Consider the following 24,721-nt stretch of genomic DNA (forward strand, 5'->3'; position numbering starts at 1 on the left):
ATGGTTAGTGAAATGCAGGAAGTCTACAGTACGGTCAAACGTCGGTAGCTCGAAGACAATAGGTCCATTACAGAAAATATCGTAACGGATTAAAAATATATTTCTGTGATATTTTAACATTCGAGTTGGAGTTTAATTTTTCAGAAGAGTGGGGATATTACCAAAATTTGTGATTTAAGAATTTATCAATAGCAAATTGAAATTTTCGTTACGAATATCTTCAATTTCTGTCTTTCTTTAAAAAAAATATTAGTAGGTCCTAGTCCCCCCCCCCCCCCCCTGTAACCAGAGTTCTATCAAACTCAGAAGTTATGTGTTAGGGATTTTTCACCCTAAATATTCTTTCTTTCTTTCTTTTTCAAGATCGAGTATATAAGCATCATTGCTACAAATTTTCACAGAACAGTCTTTAAAGATTTAGCATTCAAAATACCTGCCTTTTTTCATGATTCTGGACCATTAATGATATAAAGTACTCAATTTTCAGTATCCATCACGATCCTATCGGGGCGGCGGGGGTGACAGAAACGATTACAACTCACTTCACAGGAGGGAACACCACCACCGACATCATCACTCCTCCCATCGACATGGGGAGGATCCAGACGGAAAACTAAGGGGTGGAAACGCACAATTTATCCACGGACAATCAGATAGTGACTCTACAATAATTAGCAGGAAATCCATTAAATCCGAGGAGAGGATGAAACAAAAAAGACTCGGTCTTGTGCTTTTACTGTTAATCGGTGCTTTGTTAATTGCTTTCGGAATTGGATTACTTATATATTTTCTTCTGATGGAAAGTAAGTATATATATTTTGAATTAAAATGATTCTTATATAATTAATTTTACAAATATGAGTATAATCTTTTTACAGCTATAGATATTTTGATAGAAGTGTCATGAGGAAAACTATGTTTTCAAGTAATATTTAAAATAATAGAACACTGTAATTATGAATTCTAAATATAACTTGAAAACAAAGTTTTCCTCATGACAAATAATTAGTCATGTACTCATTGGCAATTGAAAATTGTTAATTAGTGAAAGACAGAAGTCATACAAATTATAAATATTAGGGATTTATATTCAGCAAACTTACAGTTTTATGTATGCTGATGAATTAAGAGAAAATGTAATTTAGTGACTTTATTTAAAATAAATTAAAAGATTTTAATTATATAGCTGATTCGGTCTGAAGTTCTAGAATGGGGTGTGGCAGGGAGGGTGGGGTCATGTTAGGATTTATTAATTTCATGGATCATATTATACTCAACTATACATCGACAAACTGCTTTGCATTGAACATGAAATAAAGCCGTATTTACTGATTAAGGACTGAAACAGTTTTTGAATTTTTTTCTGAAATATTTGAGGTATTTGAGATATTGCTTGCATGCCATTTCCTATGTCGTTCTTAGCAGGCCCGTAGCAACGGTTTCAAAGTGGGGGGGGGGGGGTGTCCCAAAAAATCTGACAAGCCCCCAAAAAACAACAACAAATAAACAAGCAAACAAATGAAAACAACAACACACACAAAAAAAAAAAAACAAACAAAAACAAAACAAAACAAAACCAAAAAAATAAATAAATAAAATAGAATAAAAAAACAAACAAAAACAAAAACAAAAAAAAAACACCTAAACTGACCAAAAAGTGAGGGGGCCAACTACACAAAATAATCTGACAAGAATTTGCTAGTGCTTGACCTAACTGCAACAAAAAGGGGGGGGGGGAACCAGCATATTAAGAAAAAATTACTTTAGCAAAATACTTTACTCAGTAAAAGTGGGGGAGGGGGGGGCACGGTGGTTAATGATAGGTAAATCTTTTTGAAAACTGATGACCCGTTTCATCTTTTTACAAAATTTTAACGACCAAAGTAAAAGGGAACAGTTTAATGGGTTATGCAGGTTGCCATAATTTTTTGTGGACATGAGATTTATTGAAGTCGCGGAACAATCTCTTTTTTTTAACTGGTATTGATAGTCAAGAACAGTGATATAATTTTAGTAGTAATGAAAACATCATGCCCTCCCCCCCCCCCCCCCCATAATTTTGCCGATATATAGAATACAGAAAGCATAGCTACTATATGCTTGTGCCCTTCAATAATAACGTCTGATGACCCTTTTTCCTTTTTTTTTTTTTGCTTGTCAAGGGATTTTGGTAGTTGATAGTGCCCTCAACTGAAATTGTATGGTTGTGCCCCCTCACAGTGAAATTGCTTCCTACGGGCCTAGCTGTTAGTGTATACATATATATCGGAAATCTGAACAAAAAAAAAACTTGCAAAACGAAATGAATCACAGCTCTTTGCAACGGTTTTGTTACCGTTAATATCAGTGTTAACGAATAAAGAAAATTGAGCATCACTTTTATCAAATGATCACATGTAACAAACCCTGCTAAAGAGGTGTGGCCTCTGCACATAAAGGTTCTTTGCACCCCCCCCCCCCCCTTGCGTTCTAGGGGCTTGCTTAATATCTGGGATATTTAAAATAAAAATATAAAGTGCAGGAAAAGCGCTCAATATTTACCGGTGTAACCGTGGACAGTTTTCACTGGTACACCGGCATACATAATATAGGCGCTATAACAGTATAATGCTCAATCATGGAGTTGGTCTTTTCAAAGTTAATCATCTATCAGAGCTTGTTCGCCATAAACTTTTGCATAATATTTAAAAGGTACTCTTTATTTGTACAATTATTATTTTTGTGTTTGTTTTCTTTTGTAGCACCTGGGTTGTATAATCACGGTATGTATCCTTTTCGGAATTTGAAGGTCTGTATATCATTTTCACACTTTTAAACATCAATGGCGCCAAACTTCAGAATGAATCAAAAGGAAAGGATGTGGTTTGTGTGGTCGTGTGTTGCCTTGATGGTTTTTAAAGAAGTTTTAGATCGTTTTGTATTGCTGTCCGATGAATTATTGTCTCGATACCACTGCATCTAAAAACATAATCAGCTTTCCAGTGCCCAACGCAGACGACTCTTGGAAGTTGTGTTTAGATACATGAAAAATGCACCAAAACATGCCTTTGTTGGTGTACGTCAGATTTACGAAATATGATTTTTAAATGAAAACTAGGTATCATTTTAAAATAGGAATATTATTGCCAGAAACAGTTTTAGTTTCTAGTTTCAAGATTAACACGCTCGCGTAGGGACAACAAGAGATCGAAAGGGGTGGGACTGTTAATTTACTTTTCACCATGGCCAAGTAATGTAAAATCTAGTAAACGAAAGAAATCTACGGTTTCCTGAAATGTTGAGAGATGAATTCCTCAAATGATGCTTAAAATAACTATAGAGTGGTCAAGTAAGGTGCATATGGGTATAATTTTAGATAAACTTGGTGTAAAATTGTGTTTTAAACTGTCATTCTCAACAGGTCTAGGCGGCCTCTGTTTTTGGAGGATAGATTTTATCCTCTAAAAACAGAGGATAGAGGTGTCGCCACCTACCGGTTTTTTCAAAACAAAGGACAGTTAACTCTTAACCAAACAAATAACAGCTACTCTTGCATTTATCAGTTTATGAACCGTAACAAATAAAACGTAAAATTTCATGTGATGATGGATATATCTAGATATTAAATCAATATAACATAATTTATTTTGTAAATGCTGTCAATCAATTGTTTAGTTTTAATTAAACTTTAAAGGTTAGTTAACAACGATCACCCTTACCTGTCCGAGACGTTAATTATTACCAAGCCGATTTTCCTGTACCGTAATTATGTGTAAAATGGTTTACAAATGTTGATAAATATTTTTTTTTTGGGAAAAATTAAGTTTAAGTATTACTAGTATTTCATTTAATGAATAATCCTGAAACACATCATTTTTGTAATATTTTGTTTTAATTTATTATACATATGTATGTACATGCATGTATATAATAATGTTAATTTCTTAGTAAACATGTTAAATTATCTATTTTATTTATTTATATGCTTTTCAAATTATTTATTTTTTTTTATAATATTATTTATATATCTGTTTAATTTATATTCATTCATTGTTTAAATTATAAGGCAGAGTATATTTTGTGTTTAAAATACGTGTCCTTGTGTGTTTCTTTTTTTCTTCATTTTTAAATTAAGAGAAAATATGAAAGTAATATTATTTAAGTCCCTTTTTATTTGTCTTGATAGGGAAAAGCATAAAAATATAACAAAATGCCAAGAAATATTAAGTAAAAATGGAGTGCAAGAAGTGCCAACTTTGAAAGCGTATTGTAAAAATTCTAGACATAGAATCTCAAATCGCCACATACAATCGATAGTTTAATGTTTGAACTTTAATATACATGTACTCTGGTGCTTGCACTTTTTGATTAAAGGTAGGCATGAGGCGTTTGAAAATTACCTGTGTTATCCTCTGAAATTGGAGGATAAACTATCCCACAATGCAATGCGGTTTCCATACATGGTAAAAAATTTGGCCGCCATATTGAATTTAGCTATCCTCCAAAAACGGAGGCCGCCTAGACCTGCTCAAGGGAAAAAAACAGTGAAAAATATAAGAGTTCATTTCTATATCAGAGAAGTGAATTGTATTTTGGTTGCCTACAGTCTTTAAAAAAATTGTATGTTCTTGACCCCTTATTAAGTTGAATATGCTTGTTATCACCAGATTGCTTCTCACATTTGATTTTAAATTGAATGCCATGAGCATGTGAGATTGAGAATGCATAATTCATTTTCTGCATAATTTAATTATATCTGTAAAGCACAGGAAAAGATAAGTTTAAATATTTTATTTAACCAATCCAAAAACTGAAAAAAAAAAAAAAAAATTTTGCTTCACTAATCTTGTTAAACATGATTAAGTTATTAAACAGTTTGTTAGATGTTTACCACATCCTTTTGTTGTTTTTCCAGATTTTTGATGTTTGTTTTTGTGGTTACAGATGTCTACAAAGCCAGGATGAACATGCCAATCCTCAACAGACAATACAATGAAGCCATGAGGAATGTGTCATCAGCAGAGGCCCAGGCTCTGGCTGTACCCCTCTGTACAGAGGTAGTGAACTCATCATTACTACATGTGTCACTTTCCTAGAAATAAAAAAAGAAATCGAAGGAAACTGAATCCTTTAAGGGGGAAAGACCCTCTGTTAAGGGAGATTATTCTGATAAATTACTATAGGTTCCCTTAACTTTCTTTCTTCAACTGTGAATTGTCTTAAACTTTGCCCACTGTGGTAAACTTACCTTGATTTTTTTTTTTTAAATGTTTAAATCTGCATCTTTTGTAAGAATATTATGCAGTAAAACAGGGTTACAACAAAACATAACGAATTCATACAGTAAAGTGATATGCATTCCTCATAACTTTTAAACATAATATAAACTTGCTGGATTTAAAGAATTACACTTATATTGAATCAAATTGCTCATCCCTGGCATTTGGCTATATATAAGCTTGGTTTACTGTAATAACTAAAGAGAAATTCCATATTGGTGAGGAGAGGGTAGATTGCTGGTAATTCTCAAACATGTTCATGAGTATCATGAAACTTGAAATGTAAGTAAATTATTCAGGAAAGAATGTGAGTGCATCCTGTTGTTACTTGTAGCAATAAACCCAGGTTTACCAAATTTATGAGGTTTATCAACTAAAGAATAATGTAAAATATCTGTTGTAAGACCGGTGTACCTGCTTCCTCTGTGACACCATGTCATATCAAATTTACTTCTGTATTTTGAGTTTTTATGAGTTATTAATATTTATGTGTTTAGATTGACAAGTACCTGAAAGACAGTCCACTGGCTGGCAAATACAAGGAATGTGCTGTCAGACAGATCAAGTAAGATTAATAACGAGATGGTTAGGTATCAAACCACAGATTGCCAAGTAGAGAGGTTTTATAGCTTGGATGGCATAATTCAATATTTAATATTTTTTTTCATACTGTCAAATTTATTGGGAGTAATGATAAATCATTCTGGAAATACATAAACTTGAAATTCAAGATTCAGTTTGGTCCTCCATTCATGTGTTTTTTTTCTTTTATTGAGGGGGTGGGGAGTATCGCATGTGTTGTTACTACATGTATTTTAAAAGTTTCCATTGTAACACTTCTCATAATTTTGTTGTAGACAGACAGAAACTTCACCCATCATGTGCAAGTGCTCTAGTGGACTAGTGTAAGAACATATTTAACATCTTATTATTTATGAAATCAAATTAAATATCAGTTACATAACTCTTCTTTGATAATTGAAATCTGTACTGACTATATTGACAAATATTGACAACTTTGAATGTACATGTATAATAATTCTACATTGCTTTAAATCCACTGCATTTTGGTTAGTACATGTTTTAATTAATCACTTCAAAATTTAGAATTATTATGTGTCTTTTTAAAGTTGTACTTACAGTTTCATTGAAAAAGGATCTAATAAATATGTTTTGGCCAGTGAAATGAACAAATATAAGGATGATCAAATAGTGACATGTTTCATCATCTTTAAAGTTCGTGAATACAAATACATATACTGGTATTAAAGTCAAGCATGAAATAGGCTGACAGGTAATGTGTTAAGAGCCATGGTTTCTTTGTTGTAAAGGCATGGAAATTCCCTCTGATCAAATCACTGCAAGTGTTAGATTTAACAAGGAAAGTAAAACACTGGAATAATTTCTATTTGTGTCCTTGTGTGAGGGAGAGCTTGCTTTTTTTTCATGATATTTATAGCAATAATATTCAAATTTTCACCTCTCCTTCTGTCCACATTTGTTGTAATTGAGTGGGTCATAAAAACTGCCTCTCCAGTGATGACCTACAGTGGACATGGAATGATGAATGAGAAGTTTTAATGGCTCTTGCATAAATTTCAAATGAAGATTATACATGTAAATGAAGTTCAAAGGACCTTGAGCCACATATATTTCTTGAAATTAATTCTGACAAACTTATTTCTGACCTTTTAAAATCCTTGTATACAAACTCACCATAAGATATATAAAAAAAGATATTTTTTCCTGACTTTAAATTCCAAGTGCATTTAAATCCATTGCAAATCCAAAATTACTGCAATTTCTTGAACATGTTACATCTGTGAAATATGTAGACACATGCAGTGGAACATTTTGTTGTGAAGTCTACAGTGCTGTCAATTTTAAAGAGGTTAAATTCTTTTGTCTTCAGTGCACCTCATATGTTTGAAAATGATTATAAGATGTTAATTAATTTGACAGCTAGAGCATCACTTTATTTGACTATTTGCTATTCACTATTATTTTACCAACATCAATTATGATCAGGTAAGAAATATCCATGTATTTGTAGGTCCAGCAAGGGAAAGAGAGCCAAGGTTTTTTTTGACCTTGTGTTCAGTGGTCAGATCACCCGAGAAGAGATTGAGAAAATACTGAGAGCACATGCTGGTTATGAAGACAAGGACGGTCTGAGATATTTCAAGTTTGGGGAGTTTGTCATTGATGTCGATAAAATACTTAAACCTCCAGTTCTACCAACAAGGGGACCACATATTGATATCATAGGTAAATATAAATAGTAATGAAGAGAATAATTTTAGATGTCATGTTAATATATTCTAGAAGTTACAGAAGCAGAAAGATCTGCTTTTGTTCTTGCATTCATTAAGATTCAAAGATGAATATTTACATGTATGTTTATACATACCATATTCATTGACTGTTAATGGAAAAGAAAAGCAAAAAAGATTTTATAGCAATGCAGGATTTTTAATGCATAAATCCTTTAATATTAACCTTTTTTATCACATTTTGAATAATTTTCTTATTTTCTTTTTTCCAGATGCCACTCTGACCAATTTGACAGTGAGTGTGTACAATCTAACTGATTGGACCAGTGACCTCAAAATTAACACCTCCCTAGCCTTCAACTCCTACGCTGTTCCATTCTGTAGAGATGTAAGCATATGCTGTTTTGTAAATTGCAATTCATCCATAAACTTTCTTTGTTTAAAAAAAAGTTAACATGCATGTATATGTGCAGCAGGGATCTTAAAATCTTTTAAAATATGTTTTCAGCTCGACAAGATTTTTCGGTTAAGTCCACTGAGGGAAAGATATTATGACTGCCAAGTAAAATCTTTTGGGTATGTACAGTATGATAAATGTAGCAGAATTGACTATAAAACACATTATACTGGCAAAACTATTGCTGAACACTGAGAAAAATATTGATTTTTTCAACACAGAAAAGACCCCAGAAATGTGGTTGTCCACTTGAGATTTAAAGGCAAAGCTTACCAAAACATGAGGAGTGACATATTACAAATCATAATTGACAATGCAAAGAGGGTCCTGGGCCCTGAGAATAACGAGCTAAGGATGATAGGGAACCTCCTCATTGAACCTCTGGGAGGGACCTCAATAGATGTTCTAAACATTACTCTCAACCTTGGAGGTACCCCAACCATTCAGCCCACAAAGACTATTCCTCCACCTACAGGTCTGTAACGAAGGTTCTACATTATTATATTTATGAAAGAAAATTACAGAGTTATTTTTGTCATGATTTTGTGTTTTTAATTGTCTGCATCATAATGCTTTTCAGGGGAACAAGTTGTCATAGCAGATATCACAGTTTACTTATACAATTTAACTTATGATCCGCGACTAGAAGATGAAAATTCTGCACTGTTTCACAGGCATGCTCATGCATTCTGTAAAGATGTAAGTAAATATAACACTTACTTTGGCTGACATATAAAAATGATAAAATTTTCAGAAATATAATTATATTATAGATAATGAGTCATGGAATGCAAATGATTTACATACATGTATGTTTTATCCTTATTATGGTTGCTGTTGTTTTATTTTTCAGATTGAGAAAATTTACATGTCATCTTCACTGAAACATTTCTTTATTGACTGCAAAATGTTTGATTACATGTGAGTACCTTTAAAGTTGAAATGCACTGTACTACTTGCAATTTGAAATATAAAACTTAAAAGTAAAAATTATATTGCTTATGATGATTCTTTGACTTGCATCAAGAGAATTTTGTTATAAACCTATAAGATGGAAATTTAACAGGGCCCCAGATCCAGGACATTTATATACCAAGGCCAAGTTCAAGCTTCGATTCCGACATCCATCCGTGTTTTCACCAGAACACTTCAAAGGACTCATCAAATCCCGGACTCCAGAGTTTGTACAGACAGACCTTCAAGCACTGACCAAACTGTACACCTATCTGGTGGGTCACGACCTTGTGATTCTGGATAAAACCGGATTTGATGTGGTCTGGAGTACTGCCGTTACAATCATGCCCTCCACACTTTTCTTACCCGCTACTCTACATAGTTCTCTAGACATTATTACTTCAAACGTGTTTGTCAACACTCCAGGATTGACTATTTTCCCATCACACATTCATGGCACTTCCACAGTTTATAATTTATATGGTAAGGCTTTTAGATTTCAATTCTATGTTACATCCTTTTATTCATTTGTGTAATGTATACATGCATGCAGCAATGCACAAACAAAATTTACTATGTTTCATGGAAGTCTAGCCTCTTGTCTATATATATATTTTTTCCAGCTGTATTAATTTCCTCTCCTCAAAATTCAGTTTCAATCTTGCATTAACTTTTCATCATTATATTTAAAAAGAAATGTGCAAAGATTTCTGAGATTTAAGAGATGTAAATGAAGTGCATATATGTAATAATGAGAAGTAACTCTGATTACTGACCATGAAGGAGGATACAAAAAAATTATGTCTTGAATAAATCCTTTGAAGTTGTCAGGTTCAAATAGTTTCTAGACAAATATAGATGATTTCAGCATAGTGCAAGATTTTGAGCTTGCCATATCTAGGCTTTGAATATGTAACAGATGAAATTGTTTCTTTTACAGATGCCACGTATGCTAACATCACCACAGGACTCTATGACTTCCAGTACACCTCTGATCTTGCCAATAGGAATTCACCAAAGTTTGCAAGTTTACAGGCTCATTTCTGTGATGATGTAAGTTTACCTTGAGCATTAAACAGTTAATTATGAGAAATCTTTTAATCTTTTATTTTTTTATACTATGGATAAATCTGGATAAACAAATAAATCCATACATGATACATATACATGTAGTACATTTATGTGTTACTCAGTTTTACCTGGAAGACTATTTTTCAGCTTCGACGTTATGTCGAGAGGACAGCTGTTGGCAAATTTTTACAGGACTGTAAAATTGATGAATTCACGTAAGTTGCAGTTAATATTAATTTTATGAACATTTTCAATAATTTCATTCAGTTCAGTTGTAATTCTTTTTAAATATAATGTACTTAAAATTGATGCCATATGAAATTGAAATAGTATTTAGAGGGAAAAATCGTAAAAACTAATGTTTTTGTTGGAAAATCAACTTGCAGAACTTGTGCTTTTATGGTTGCTTTGTGACTGAATTTTCAATCAATGAACAATTTTTTTTTTATTTACAGGAATTTCCCAACAAATGTAAAGTTCCACCTCCTCTTTAACACACCTATTGGATCCTATGTGATGGAGAATATTACCCACGTTCTCAAGGACATGGCCCCTCACCGACTGAAGGACGGCTTTGAGGTGGTGGATGTAGGAGATCTTGGTCTGATCTGGAATCGGTACCACATTGATATGAAGGTCACTAACTACACTGTACATACAGCCACTGATGTAGCCCACACAGGAACCGTGGACTTCCCCAGCACTCTGGGACCTGGCAAAATTATGTATTGTAAGAATTTTACATAGTTTTAATATGTATTGTAAGAATTTTATGCAGTTTCATTATGTATTGTAAGAATTATGTAAGAATTGAGGAACCATTTTGTCATTAAATAAAATTTTTAAGTCTCAATAAAATTGCAAGATGTAATTAATAAAAGAAATCAAAGATCAATAAATTTGTCTTATTTCTGTTGGAAAATGGCAAAATGAAATCTGTGTATTGAGTTAGTGAATACTTATTAGCTGCCACAGAGGTGAGGTTTACATGTGATCTGTACAACCAGAGCATCCCTATAGAGTTCTCCGACAGAACCAACTACCTGTTCAAACAACAACAGGACCTCTTCTGTAAAGATGTAAGAACTATGTTATGATTCTGCAATTAACAATATTCTCTCATTGAAATGCATTAATATGGTATAATTAAAACAGACAAGTTCTTCGATACAAAATTAATAATTGTTATATGCATGTACATGGTATTTCAAATTTTGATTTTTTTTCCTAGGTGAAAAAAAGTTATACAGACAGTGTTTTGCATCCACACTTTTTGGAATGCTATATTAAGGACTTCAAGTAAGGCGGCCCATTTGATTGCAGTGATTACAAAAAGTTTTCGCTTTTCAATATTTCTAGTATTTAAATTTCTTGTATTTTTGTTCTTTAGATATGTAACACCAAGGAAGGTTCAGTTTGGACTTTATTTTGCCCACACAATGACAAATGGCCTTCAAAGCAATGCTGTCAACATTCTAGAAAGTAAATCTACAAACAAAAAGATTGGCAGTAAAACTTACGTAGATCTTGGGAAGCTGTTTTTAGAGACAGGAACCTGTGTCATTCAGATGAAACCTGTAAACTGGACTCACGAAATGGAGCATACTTACCACCCCATTCATACTGCCACCCCCACCCTGCCAGTGGGACCCTCATTTGGTGAGGAAGATTTGCAATTTACATGTATATTTTTAATAAAGAGGAAATGAGTATTACAGTAAAACTTGTTGAATCCGGATGTTGTGCATTCCGGCATGTTGTTCAGTCCGGCGTAATATTTTAGTCCCTTGAATTTTCTTTGTAATTCATGTTTAATAAATGTTGTTCAATCCGGATCTTGCCTATTCTGTAAACCGGCCGCTATTTAAAGAACTAACTGCTCATAATTAGTACAAATTATCTCCTCTAATCCGGCCACTTATTTTTACCTGTGCCCAGTGGTCATTAGAGAAGTCTCGCGTGGGGTAATTATTGTTCCGTTAATGATCTATCCTGTATCGGCAGTTTAGATTTTAAAAAACGTGATTAAAAAAAATCATTATGGCTCAAGTAAGGCGAGGAAACTCTCAAAAGAATGAGTGATAATGATGGTTGCGTGTAGCATGTCTGTATAAAAACTTGGAGATGTATTCATGACCTCCTTTCTACTTTCGTTTTGCATGCACGACGTGCAATTCGAATTACTTCCCTTTGTGTCGCTAGTTTACAACGACCATAATGACATAAGATTTTGGTTCAATATTCATTACATGTATAACATTTGAAATTAACAAATACAGTGTCTAAATATTCAAACATATTATTTTAAAAGAAAGAAATTAATCAGGAATCTGTTCCTAATTAAATAGTATTTACAGCTACGATGAGGTTTTGGGGTGTGTTTTAAACATTTAACAGTTTTCAAATTTGATAAATGACCAAGAGATATTATATTTCGATACTGAATAAAAAACTTAAACAGAAATGGGAATTCTGAAGAGTTCAAAACAAACGGAAATAGACGATTTTTTTAAGTTAAACGTAAAAAATGACACATTTGATCAAGTATTTATTTACCACTCTTTGTTTATATCTATATAATTTTTAACTTGCTATAACGGTTCAATTTTCTCCAATCCGGATGTTGTCTAATCCGGCCTAAAATTTTGGAACCACTGGTCGCCGGATAAGACAAGTTTTACTGTAATTGAATTGAAAAAAAATTGCTCAGGATAAAGTAAATTACTTGTTGTATTCCTTGAATGATATTTTCAAATCTTTTAAAGTAATTCAATAATGAGATTGTTATGGAAATATTTTTTCCCCATAGATGTACGAGTATATTCAGTGATCTTTATAACTTAGTCATGTTTTCATGTGATCATTTGCAGAAATTGACCACTGTATGCGGTACCCTTGTCAACACGGGGGCACCTGTCTGAAGTCAATATCTGGCTGGTATAACTGTGTGTGTCCTCCTGGGTACTCAGGTCCTAACTGTGAAGTCAGTAAGTGTTTCTAATGGTTTATCAGTGTCTCTAAATTTACGTGGATAAAAACCTTGGATTGTTACAAATAAAAAAAAATGTGACAATATAGCGCTGCATATTTCTATGCAGAAAAAAGGTTGATTGTTAAATTTAAAGCCCTTTCAGATCATATATGTAGGAATGCTTATAAACCTTTCCACTTTTATTTTCTCCATTTTAATGCTCTTATGTTGACTTATATAAAATATGTGCACAATAATCAGAGCTGAAATGTTGTTTTCTTTTGCAGATATCAATGAATGTAACATGAACATGTGTATGAATGGTGGAACATGTGTGGACACCATCGGAAGCTACTACTGTAAATGTGATGCAGGATGGGAGGGAGTCCACTGTGAAATCAGTAAGGAGTTTAACAGCATTAATTATGACAAATATTAAGTTTTAAATAGTAGACCTATGAAATATGTGGAGATAACGAACAATATTCGAGCTCAAAAGTCCATTAAACATTACAAAATAAGAACAAAGCAAACACGGACCTCTAAGACATCAGAGGTGGGATCAGGTGCCATGGAGGAGTGAGCATCCCCTGCCAACCAGTCACACCCGCCATGTGCTCAATTTAAGCTCTTTTATGGATGTGAAGACTGAACAGAATTAAAATCCTTATAAATCCAGATGTGTATTGAAATTAATACAAAGTATGAATGGTGCCTTTCAGATAAGAATGAGTGTGATGTCCAGAACATTTGTCTGTACGGCGGTACATGTGTAGACACACCAGGCTCCTACTTCTGTATGTGTGTGGAAGGAAGAACAGGCAAAAACTGTGAACATGGTAGGTATACAATAAAGTCTTTATTGTCCAGAAAAAGAAATTATGACAATGACATTTTTTTTACCATAATCTGTTATCTCCCTTTCCCTCTATCTCTGTGTTAATATGTACAAGTAAGTATAGTTTTTTAATGGAAGTATTTCTTAGAATACATTTGCTCATGTGTATAATTGAATTGTGAACATTTTTGTTTCTTTTAGATATTGATGAGTGTTTACAGGAGAATATTTGCCAGAATGGGGGCACCTGCTTCAACAGACCTGGCTCTTTCTACTGTAGCTGTGCTCCTGGCTGGACAGGAACATTATGTGAGACTGGTAAGTTATACACAAGTTATTCTACAGGAGTAACTGCAGAATATTGTCTGAAAGCAATCAGCACCAGTGAAGTTGTAAAATAATTGGTAAAGAGAAGTTTGTGAGAGTAATAATGTTTTATTCAAGACAAATTGAAGTGGATGTGTGGAAGATAATTTATTTTATATAATTTTTTTTAGATATTGATGAATGTAAAAACAATATTTGTCAACATGAGGGCACCTGCTTGAACACCCCAGGGTCTTATCGCTGTCTATGTCCAACAGGGTGGACAGGAAAATACTGCGAAAGAGGTCGGTGAAACTAGTCAAGTATTGCTTTTTTTTATGTACATTTTTTGCATATTTATGTACATGTACTCCTTTCTGCCTTACTGATAATCATTAAATCCTTCATGTTTTTTTTTTTTTTTTTAGATATACATGAATGTCTTGAGTATAATGTTTGTTCTAATGGAGGAACTTGTCGTAATCTGATGGGTGGATACATCTGTACATGTCCTCCTGGGTGGACAGGAGATAATTGCACTCTGGGTAATAAAAATTCTTTCTTACCCTTTTGAATGATTAACATTTGTTAATGTAAAAGACATGTACTCGGAAATGTATATATATTTTACCTGTAGTTATTAACAGAATGATACTTTGTAAAGTATTTTAAAGTATCATTTTTTGAATTTCTATTTCTTCATTGATTTGAATCCCTTTTTAATTATATACTTTAATCATTTGTGTACTTGTGATGGATAGATGTTAAGGAATGTCTGACCAATCCTTGTAAAAACTCGCTGGGTTGTATCGAGTTGGAGGGCTCATACAAGTGTGAATGTCCCCCTGGATATACGGGACAGAACTGTGATATTAGTAAGTAAAGCTAGTAAAAATGTCTAGTTAGTCTCACAAATTATTCCTTTTTCCCATTTACAATGTACATGTATAATGAACAGAAAAATGTTAAAAAGTAAGGATTATTTGGTTGGAGATTTGGGGGGGGGGGGGCTTTGAGAAATACATGTATATTGATTCAGTCATTGTACTTGGAATTTAGAATTGTTCCAGTGAACAAAAATATTTTTTTGAATACCATAATTTCACCTTATAAATGAAACCTTCAGAATGTAATACAATTGAAATTATTTATTTTATAGATATTAATGAATGTTTAACAATGGACTTGCCCTGCTCGGGACACGGAGACTGTATAGACACGATGGGTTCCTACCGGTGTATCTGTAACCCAGGGTGGACGGGCATTCAATGTGACATTGACATACCTGAGTGTAGCCTTTTGAAGCCCTGTAAACACAATTCCACCTGTATAGAGATGGACGGTGGCTACAGGTGTAAGTGCTTACCTGGATTCAGGGGCAAGCACTGTGAAGGAGGTAGGGCTACCATTCAATTCACCACTGCTGAAAATACAAGATTTATGTCAGGATATTTTTTAAAAAATCCCTTTGTAATATTTCTATATCTCATGATAATGCTAATTGTGATGGGAAAAATCCTAATACATATAATATGTCATGTTAAAGTTTAGTACACAAGAAATATTCCTTTTGTTCATTCTCAAAACGTAGAATTTAAAAAAAAAAAAAATTGTTTCATACATGTACTGTATACAGGGTTATTTTCGCTCTTTCACACTTGCAAACAATTTTGCCCTGTTTTTAATTTGCCAGTCACGGTTCTGTTTAAGAAATTACATTGTGTTTTTTTAATTCGCCTCATTTTAAATTCACCCATCTTTATGTAGGGGTGAAAATAAAACGGGGCAAAATTTTCCCTGTATACAGTAATACACTTGAAAAATCCAAAATTTATTTGTCTAAATTTTTATCTGTTACAATATATATGGGGCTGTAAACTATGAGATTCTGTGAGACTGTGACTTTTGTAGATGAGTTTGAGTGTACCAGTAATCCTTGTCTGAATGGAGCCACCTGTATGGAGACCTTTGGGTCCTTTTACTGTAGCTGTCCCCCTGGATGGACTGGACCCCTCTGTGGGAAGGGTATCTCATTTTTCCCCCTAAATTAACAAACATAACAAGTATAATCATTCTTTCTTTTTCTTTTATTGACAAAGTTTTGCTAAACACTTGTCAATGTCAAAGTGAAAAAAGCCAGGTGTTTTATTTCAGATAATAATTTGTTAATTGAAGACAGGGAATAAATGTGTTTTGTTGGGGTAAACTGTCGTCACTTTTAGCAGTTTGTATTTCAGTGTGCTTTTAATTATTTTACAAACATTACCCACCCCCTACCCCCTACCCCCTCCTCCAACTTACTTCTGGAATATGCTGTAGCACATGGTTTGAATATCAGTTGACACTTTTTAAATGGGAATTCTTTTGTTTTCAGACTTTGATGAGTGTGTTAATGACCCCTGTAGGAACGCTGCATCATGTTTGAACACACCAGGAAGTTACCAGTGTATTTGCATCAATGGATGGTCAGGAATTCACTGTGAAATTGTTGGTAGGCATTGCTGAAATATTTTGTTTTAAAAAATTTATTAGATTGTTAAGTCTTTATTCTTGGTTTCATACAGGAAAGTATTATGATAATTAAACATGCAAGCTGTAGCTACTAGTATTAAATAAAAAAAAAAAACAAATTACAAAATCGGGAAAATTGATCTGTTTTTTCAGCAACAGTTTTGTTTATTAATTATGGATTGAATTTACATTATCCAGACATTTTAAATCAATTTTTTTTAATAAATTTAAAGACGACTGATGGAATGATTATTGCTTTTTTAGATGATTGGTGTATAAGTGCCCCATGTTTAAATAATGGAATATGCTCGAACAGTGTTGGTCGGTATGATTGCACATGTCCTCCAAACTGGCAAGGACCGGAGTGTCAAATAGGTCAGCCTCATTTTCAATTTATTTTTATCCCTTCAGGTTAACAACTAAGCAAAGATCAAAGGTTATTAACTAAGCATAAATTAATTTATTAGATTAATTTACTTGATCCCCTGTTTTGGAATTTATCCAAGAAAATAATGTTTACAAAAAAAATTATTTAGCATACTTTGATGATAAAGACATCAAACTTTGTACTATATATCAATGAACTGTAAAGTGGAAGAGTAGAAGAATATTCTGTTTACCTCTCTTTAGATATTGATGAATGTTTGAAGAATCCATGCTTGAACAATGGAACATGTCTGAATACACCTGGTTCATTTGTTTGTCAGTGCACAGCAGGATGGGAAGGAAACATTTGTGAAAGAGGTGACATTTTATTTTCATTTTGTTAAAACATTCATTTAATTAAATCATTAATCTTTCTCATTATTTTAAATTTCAGATTGAGTTAACTGTAGTAAGTCATGTAGATGTACTCTCTTTTGCTGGTAAATCAGTCAATGCATAATGTTTTTTTTTTCCAATTGTAGACATAAATGAATGTCCCAGCTTCCCTTGTGAAAATAAGGGAGTATGTACCAATACACTGGGGTCTTATATTTGTAAATGTCCCAAAGGATGGACAGGTCCTAGATGCAGAATAGGTAAGAAAATAAATCATATACATGTATATGTGTGATTCATACATGGATAAAAACATTTTTTAACAAAAAACAAAAAAAAAAACTCCTATAAATCCCAAATTCAAGAAAATCTTTGAATATTGATTCTCTTCTCATCCATTTTGACTAATATTCATGAATTTATTCATTAATGGAACTTCACTACTACCCAAGATCCACTCCTATGAGATGTATTCTATTTATAGATGTGGATGAGTGTATGCAGAGGCCCTGTGAGAATGGAGGGTCATGTATTAACCTGCCAGGGAGCTATGAATGCATTTGTCCCCGTGGATTTTCAGGACCCCACTGTAAGATAGGTCAGTAGCAATGACGCAGGATATCAGAGCATATAACTTGGATATCTTTAAAGCCTAAGTTTGTCTCAAGTATGACCAATTAATGTACTGTACTAAATGCTGCAGTCTTGAATACCCATACTTATAAAAGCTATCAAAATTTTTGATAACGGTGTGAAATCCAAAAAAAGTGAGCTAGTAATCACTGTGGGTAAACTTGATATTTATGTTCAATAGTTTGAATTAAATGAATACTTTACTCGATTAATTAATATTTTCCAGTAATTCGTTATAAAGGAGAAGTAGTACTTGTTCCAAAAATGTGACACCAGTAGCTCATTATTACTGTGGAATCATCATTGTTCCTGGGGGACCAATGTTCGTGGATATCTTGGGTGATCCTTACCCACAAATTTACACCTGCATTATTTTGTCAGTGTATTGATTCATTGAATGTACCATGATATGTATGTGCTGTATATGTGCTGTGTATTTAGACAAGATACCCACGAAATTACATCCCCATGAACCAGTAAAATTTTGCTTGCCCACGAACAGTGACCCCCACTATGAATGAAAATGATCCCATGGTATACTGTACATTCAGATGAGATAACAAAGATCTTGAGCATAAAAATATGGAACAAGGAACCAGAAAATGCCATTGTAAGAATAGAGTTCTCAGTCATATAAACCTTTATGTCAGTCTTGATATTTTGATTGTAATTTCTATACAGAGCACAATGAATGCCTCAACAACCCCTGCCAGAATGGTGGAACGTGTTTCAATACTCCTGGATCTTATTACTGTAGCTGTAAAAGTGGATGGACAGGTCCAAACTGCACTCTAGGTACGATCGCAGAATCACAGTATATTGGAAAAGACGAAAAATTAAGATGTCTCAGTTTATCCCACAGTAATATACTAGAATATAGTAAAGATATATTATACAAGTTTGCAAAAACACACAGTACATTTGAAGAAACAAAATAGGATGTCTTAGTACATCCACAATAATATGTTAGATGGCAAAGTTATTACACAAGTTTGCATATTTTGACATAGATGTTATATAAAGCTTTTTTGTTTTGTATTTTAGATGTGGATGAGTGTCAGTTTGAGAGAGCTGTGTGTATGTTTGGGGGAACTTGTATCAACACAATTGGGTCATTCACGTGTGTGTGTCCTCCAGGTCGATCAGGACCCACGTGTGTCATTGGTAAGAAATTTTTCTGCAATTTAATAAAATAAAATTTATCTAAAATATAATTCAGGAGAAAAACTTATCATCATAGAAAGCATGGCATTCTTTTTGTCAATCCTGCATTCTTGCATTGATGCAGGAATTTCAATTCATAGTCAGCTCTGCACTTATATAAAATCCAAAACTAGATTTTTAGTGGGTATTAAGTTCTCACAATTAAAAATAATTATTTATAAAGAAAAACTGAAAAATAAGTTGTATGATTTTATATAAATACACATGCATACGCTTTTACTTAAAAATAAAAATTGCAGAATAATGTGGATTTCTATTTTGAAAGAAACTCTTAACAACAAATTATTTTTCATCAGGATTTAATGCTGGACTAAACTTTCAGAAATGATTTTGACTATTTCTAAGTATTCAAATGCTTTGAGTATTCAGAGATGTGTTTGTAACGTTGTAGACATAGATGAATGTTTGATGGCCAATCCCTGCGGCAATGGAGGTCAGTGTATCAACACTGATGGTTCGTACAAGTGTCTTTGTACCCCAGGATGGACGGGCATCAACTGTACTGAAGGTAAGTACAATTACCTATTACTGTACACTATTAAATCTCAGCCTCACTGTTTTAGTGTACAGCATTAACTGAAGATGAATTATGAATTTTTTATTTATTTGATTTAAACTTATAATGACATAGAAAGCAACAGAATTTAAAGGTGCTTAGACACAGATTTGAAGTTAATATTTTCTCAAATTTTCTGTATAATATCACGACTTATATATTGCAATAGCATTTCACACGAAAATATAATTAAAAACTTATTTTATCTAGAAATTATTGGAACTACGAATTCCTAGACGCGTTTGATTAGTACATCATTGCACTTTCACAAATTTTATCTTTATCCTTAATATTTAAGAAAAGAAGCAATTTTGTTGTGTATTAATGAAAAACATTACATATATAATTTAGAAAATTCAGAGTAGAAATGTGCAAAGGAAACCCTCTCACTAATATCGTCAGCCCGTGCTCAGTGTTGTGTACAGAGTTTAACAAATTGAATACACCTGTGAAACGTAAACTTTTTTTGTAAACAGGGCACGAGCTCTGTTATTGTTAATGTTTACGATTCACCGGGTGTGTTCAATTGTTAAAGTCTGCACACACCACTGAGCACGGACAGACAATACTGTGAGTGGGTTTTGCTTTCGAACATTTCTACTCTGAATTTTCTGGATTATAGTTCTAATATTTTTCATTAATACACAACAAAATTGCCACTTTTCTTAAGTATTAAGAATAAAATTAAAATTTGTGAAAGTGCAAGGATGTGTCAATCAAACGCGTCCAGAAATTTGAAGTTTCAATAACTTCGAGATGAAATAAGATTTTTATTTTATTTTAGTATGAAATGCTATAGCAACATATAAGTCATGAAATTATACAGAAAATTTGAGAAAATATTAACTTCAAATCTGTGTCCAAGCACCTTTAAAGAAACATAAAGTAAATAATTTAACCTGTTTTCCACTGGCACATTACAATACTTGCATTCAAATTTTCACTGAATTTCTTAATTTAAATATGAGGGGCATTTGAAAAGTTCTGAGAACTGATTGATGAAATATTAACCGTTAAATGGAAATTACTGAGTTTGATATCATTGGACAGATCACAAAAATATACACATATTGTGATGTCCCTTTGTAAATTTTATTACGTAATAATTCCGAAAATGACGTCAGAATCTCGAATGTCTAGCATACTGACCATAAAAATGACGTAACAAGAGACGCAATTTCTGTGAAATAAAATTTTAAAGTCAACATTTGTTCATTACTCGGATGCACGTTAACGGACACAACTACCAATTGGTAGAATGTTTACATAGACTACAGTCTATCATATGGATGTTATATTCAGGAACTCTTATTGTTCTGAGGTGATTTAAGAGCGTGTCAAACATAGCATGTAATTATCGAATCTCACGCAAAATATTGGGTAAAAAAGATGCTGCTGTGAGAAAAACAGGAAGTTTAAAACCACAGTAGAATAGTGGAAAGTGTTACAGAATTTTGCTGGCATTAATTCGTCAGGTATTTTAACCAATTATGCGGGAACGATTAAAGCTCAAGAGAGGTTAAGCTAAAGATGTCCCATATTTTCTCGTAAAAACCAAAATGGCGCCGGTGTAGTTTTAACCCCACTGTAACTCGATATGTTCGAAAATTTTCAATCATGGAAAATAAATAAGATTATACATGGCAATGAAACTCAGATTTATTTTTTTGAGTCTAAAGTCAAAAGCAATAGTGAGTTTTGGATTGCCGAAGTTGAAATAATATGAAAAAATACGCACAGAAACTTGTCCCTGGGAAGACTTTTGTACGTCTTATTCATAAACGGTAAGAGTCCTGACACTCAAGATATATTTGTGGAAAACTGCATTGTTACACTTCAGTTTTATATAGAATATGTTTTATTTAATATAGTGGAGAGCTTTATAATAGACCGAAAATTCAGTTATATCATATAAATAAAAATCTGTTATAAACGCCTAAGATAACATTACCGTGCTTATTACTGTAGATCACCAAATGTTGGCGACACTTTAATTTCGCGAGAAGGACATTTGGTATTTAGCGAGACATATTTTTCACGAGCTTTGAATATTGTTCTATATAATCTTTTGTACTACAAATATAAATTTTTGCGAGCAGGTTATCTCGCGTAATTACGCGAAAATAAAGTTCTTGCGAATAAAACGTGATCTACAGTAACTAAGAAAAAATTAAAATGTCGAATTGCTGATTTACCGTACCAATCTTATAGTCTTACTCTACTTCCATGCAAATTTTTTTGCAATATCTTTTCAAAGAAGCCTTTGACAGCACTTTTTCAATGTTCTCATGTGAACAATAAACGCGACTTTTCAGTATGCTTAACATTCGAGATTCTGACGGCATTTTTGGAGTTATTACGTCATAAATATTAGAAAATGACGTTCATATTAGTGCAAATTTTTCAGCTCTTTTCATTGGTATCAAACTTATTAACTTCTTTGAAATGGTTAATATTTTAGCAAGCAGTTCTCAGAACTTTTCAAATGCCCCTCGTAAGTCTTAAATTATCCAGTATTTAATAATGCATGTCATTGGATATTTTGGTAGGAAATTTACTGTTTGGTACCAAGAGCTACTGATTTATTTAGGTCCCAAACCATACTTACTTGTCAATGTGTGCTCATGTTAAATTTTTACATTAATAATATTTGTGTGTTTGTTTGTAGATGACAATGAGTGTAAGGGATACCCATGTAGAAACAAGGGAACTTGTGTGAACACAGTGGGGTCCTTTAAGTGTATGTGTCCACCACAATGGACTGGACCTATATGTGACTTTGGTAAGTGGGGCTTATCATTCTCCTAGATCTCTCACTAGGAATTCACAGATGTTTACTGATGTTTATCTCTTTTGTTGTTTAATTTCTATTATTCAGTTACTTTGTGAAGAATTTTATTTTGAAAGAAATCTACTATGTGCATGACTTATCTGGCCATTTGTATGATGAATTTGCATTGCTATTTGTGAATAACATCAACTAAATTTTTAATTTACCAGATGTAAATGAATGCCTAAACGTGAGCATCTGCCGCAATGGAGGGGAATGTATTAACAAGGTTGGATCCTACATTTGCTCTTGTCGAGAGGGTTGGACAGGCCAGCATTGTCACATAGGTAGATATTGATGTTAATTCTACTATTCAATGGCTAGAAGATTAATTAATGGTGCTGTATTGGGGAAAAAAACATTCCAATTAGAAAGTCAAAGCTTTCGGTTTTATGTATTGTAGAGCACAAAGCTTTAGCCCTTATGCATTTGCGTTTGTAGATTATAAATTGTTACATGTGGTACTTATACTAGGCTTATTTTCAACTTATTTTCCTTGATATGTCATGCAGATTATAATGAATGTGCAAAAGACAGAAACCCTTGTCTGAATGGTGCAACATGTGACAATCGAAATGGAACGTTTATCTGTATATGTCCTAAAGGATGGAGAGGGGTACACTGTGATATAGGTAAATATACTCCCAGGAATGTTCAAGATGAAACCTAGTCACTCATCTGAATGTGAAGTAAATAAGTCATAGACTTTCCCACATGGAATCGAGCAGTAATTGTCCAGAAATCAAGAAGTGGTAGAAAAATTTAGAAAGGATATTTTAGGTTTACACAAACATATACAGTATTCTGAAACTAGTTCTTGACTTGCTTAGGAGCTAATAAATGCCTATAACTTTTAAACAGATTTAAAATGTTCATTTACAATATCTTTTACATTGTATTGGTTGCAGACATCAATGAGTGTGAGACTTTGGTCACCCCTTGTCAGTTTGGAGGCACCTGTAATAACATTGATGGATCTTATTACTGTATCTGTCCCCCAGGAAGGGGAGGTGACTACTGTGAAATTAGTAAGTATAGGATCAAAAACATTGGCTGGAAGCAGGATGAATTAACAATTACAGTTTTCATTGATTTTCCTAATACAATTTTAGAAGACACTAAACATTATAACTATCTTCTTTGCATAAAATTAGATTTAACTTAATAAATCCCTTGTACATGTATTGAAAATGAAGGTTGAAAGATGAAACACTAAACATTATAATTATCTTCTTAGCATAAAATTAGATTTAATTTAATAAATCCCTTGTACATGTATTGAAAATGAAGGTTGAAAGAAGCCTCTAGCTTGTGAATTGATTAACAAATTTATAAGGTTTACAGTTGTCTAAAGATCAGACTGATTGAGGCATAGACTATACATAAATTCATATTAATTTTCTTTTGTGTATATAGACATCCAGGAATGTCTGACAAACCCATGCATGAATGGAGGAAGATGTATAGATTTGGAGGATGGATTTCGCTGTGAATGCTCACAGGCTTACACAGGGGAGTATTGTCAGAATGACGCTAATGAATGCGAGAGAGCTAACCCTTGCCAACACGAGGGGACATGTGTTAACACCCACGGCTCCTACAGATGTCGCTGTAAGGAGGGATGGAAGGGACACAACTGTGAAATTGGTCAGTATCTTATTGAGGAGTTATCTTTTCTTTGATAATCTTCTTATTAAATGTATTCTAACAAGAAGGAAAAAAAATGATGATTTTAGATTAAAGTCATCTTAGTTTAGGAATGAAGCAGTAAGTTTTATACATCAAAAGGCATAATTTACAGATTGTTTTAAGTTGAAAAGAGTGGTTAGAAATCACAGTCTATATTAGTTCTATATGTATTTATTCATTATAGACATTAATGAATGTTTGATATCCAACCCCTGTCTACATGGAGGCACCTGCTTCAATACAATGGGTTCATTCAGGTGTAATTGTCCCCCTAACTGGACAGGACAGAGATGTGAGATAGGTAAGGTCCATAATATACAGATACATGGCATTTCAGTGAATGTTGTTCTGTATGTGGACTTGTAGAGTATATTTGTCTGGTTTTTTT

At 33.1% G+C, this 24,721-nt stretch overlaps 1 protein-coding gene across 1 annotated transcript in view; it reads left to right on the plus strand.

Annotated features, from left to right (window-relative positions):
• LOC133188235 (uncharacterized) overlaps positions 1-24,721 on the plus strand; it is a 74,902-nt gene continuing 50,181 nt past the window's right edge. The window contains exons 1-41 of the mRNA XM_061323613.1: positions 1-28; positions 474-803; positions 4,924-5,036; positions 5,756-5,823; positions 6,116-6,163; positions 7,312-7,526; positions 7,804-7,919; positions 8,040-8,107; positions 8,210-8,463; positions 8,569-8,687; positions 8,842-8,909; positions 9,055-9,425; positions 9,883-9,995; positions 10,161-10,228; positions 10,469-10,743; positions 10,980-11,092; positions 11,245-11,312; positions 11,404-11,672; positions 12,884-13,000; positions 13,272-13,385; positions 13,707-13,823; positions 14,024-14,140; positions 14,320-14,433; positions 14,557-14,673; positions 14,890-15,003; positions 15,288-15,524; positions 16,040-16,153; positions 16,503-16,619; positions 16,904-17,014; positions 17,270-17,383; positions 17,548-17,661; positions 17,886-17,999; positions 18,716-18,829; positions 19,079-19,198; positions 19,650-19,766; positions 22,483-22,596; positions 22,815-22,931; positions 23,157-23,276; positions 23,553-23,672; positions 24,061-24,291; positions 24,518-24,634. Of these exons, the coding sequence (XP_061179597.1) occupies positions 1-28; positions 474-803; positions 4,924-5,036; positions 5,756-5,823; positions 6,116-6,163; positions 7,312-7,526; positions 7,804-7,919; positions 8,040-8,107; positions 8,210-8,463; positions 8,569-8,687; positions 8,842-8,909; positions 9,055-9,425; positions 9,883-9,995; positions 10,161-10,228; positions 10,469-10,743; positions 10,980-11,092; positions 11,245-11,312; positions 11,404-11,672; positions 12,884-13,000; positions 13,272-13,385; positions 13,707-13,823; positions 14,024-14,140; positions 14,320-14,433; positions 14,557-14,673; positions 14,890-15,003; positions 15,288-15,524; positions 16,040-16,153; positions 16,503-16,619; positions 16,904-17,014; positions 17,270-17,383; positions 17,548-17,661; positions 17,886-17,999; positions 18,716-18,829; positions 19,079-19,198; positions 19,650-19,766; positions 22,483-22,596; positions 22,815-22,931; positions 23,157-23,276; positions 23,553-23,672; positions 24,061-24,291; positions 24,518-24,634 (5,605 nt within the window). The remainder of the gene's footprint in view (positions 29-473; positions 804-4,923; positions 5,037-5,755; positions 5,824-6,115; positions 6,164-7,311; positions 7,527-7,803; positions 7,920-8,039; positions 8,108-8,209; positions 8,464-8,568; positions 8,688-8,841; positions 8,910-9,054; positions 9,426-9,882; positions 9,996-10,160; positions 10,229-10,468; positions 10,744-10,979; positions 11,093-11,244; positions 11,313-11,403; positions 11,673-12,883; positions 13,001-13,271; positions 13,386-13,706; positions 13,824-14,023; positions 14,141-14,319; positions 14,434-14,556; positions 14,674-14,889; positions 15,004-15,287; positions 15,525-16,039; positions 16,154-16,502; positions 16,620-16,903; positions 17,015-17,269; positions 17,384-17,547; positions 17,662-17,885; positions 18,000-18,715; positions 18,830-19,078; positions 19,199-19,649; positions 19,767-22,482; positions 22,597-22,814; positions 22,932-23,156; positions 23,277-23,552; positions 23,673-24,060; positions 24,292-24,517; positions 24,635-24,721) is intronic.

This window comes from Saccostrea echinata, unplaced genomic scaffold (assembly GCF_033153115.1).
Source record: "Saccostrea echinata isolate AGI-Se365-2 ecotype Australia unplaced genomic scaffold, CSIRO_AGI_Sech_v1 ptg000016l, whole genome shotgun sequence".
NCBI lineage: Eukaryota > Metazoa > Mollusca > Bivalvia > Ostreida > Ostreidae > Saccostrea > Saccostrea echinata.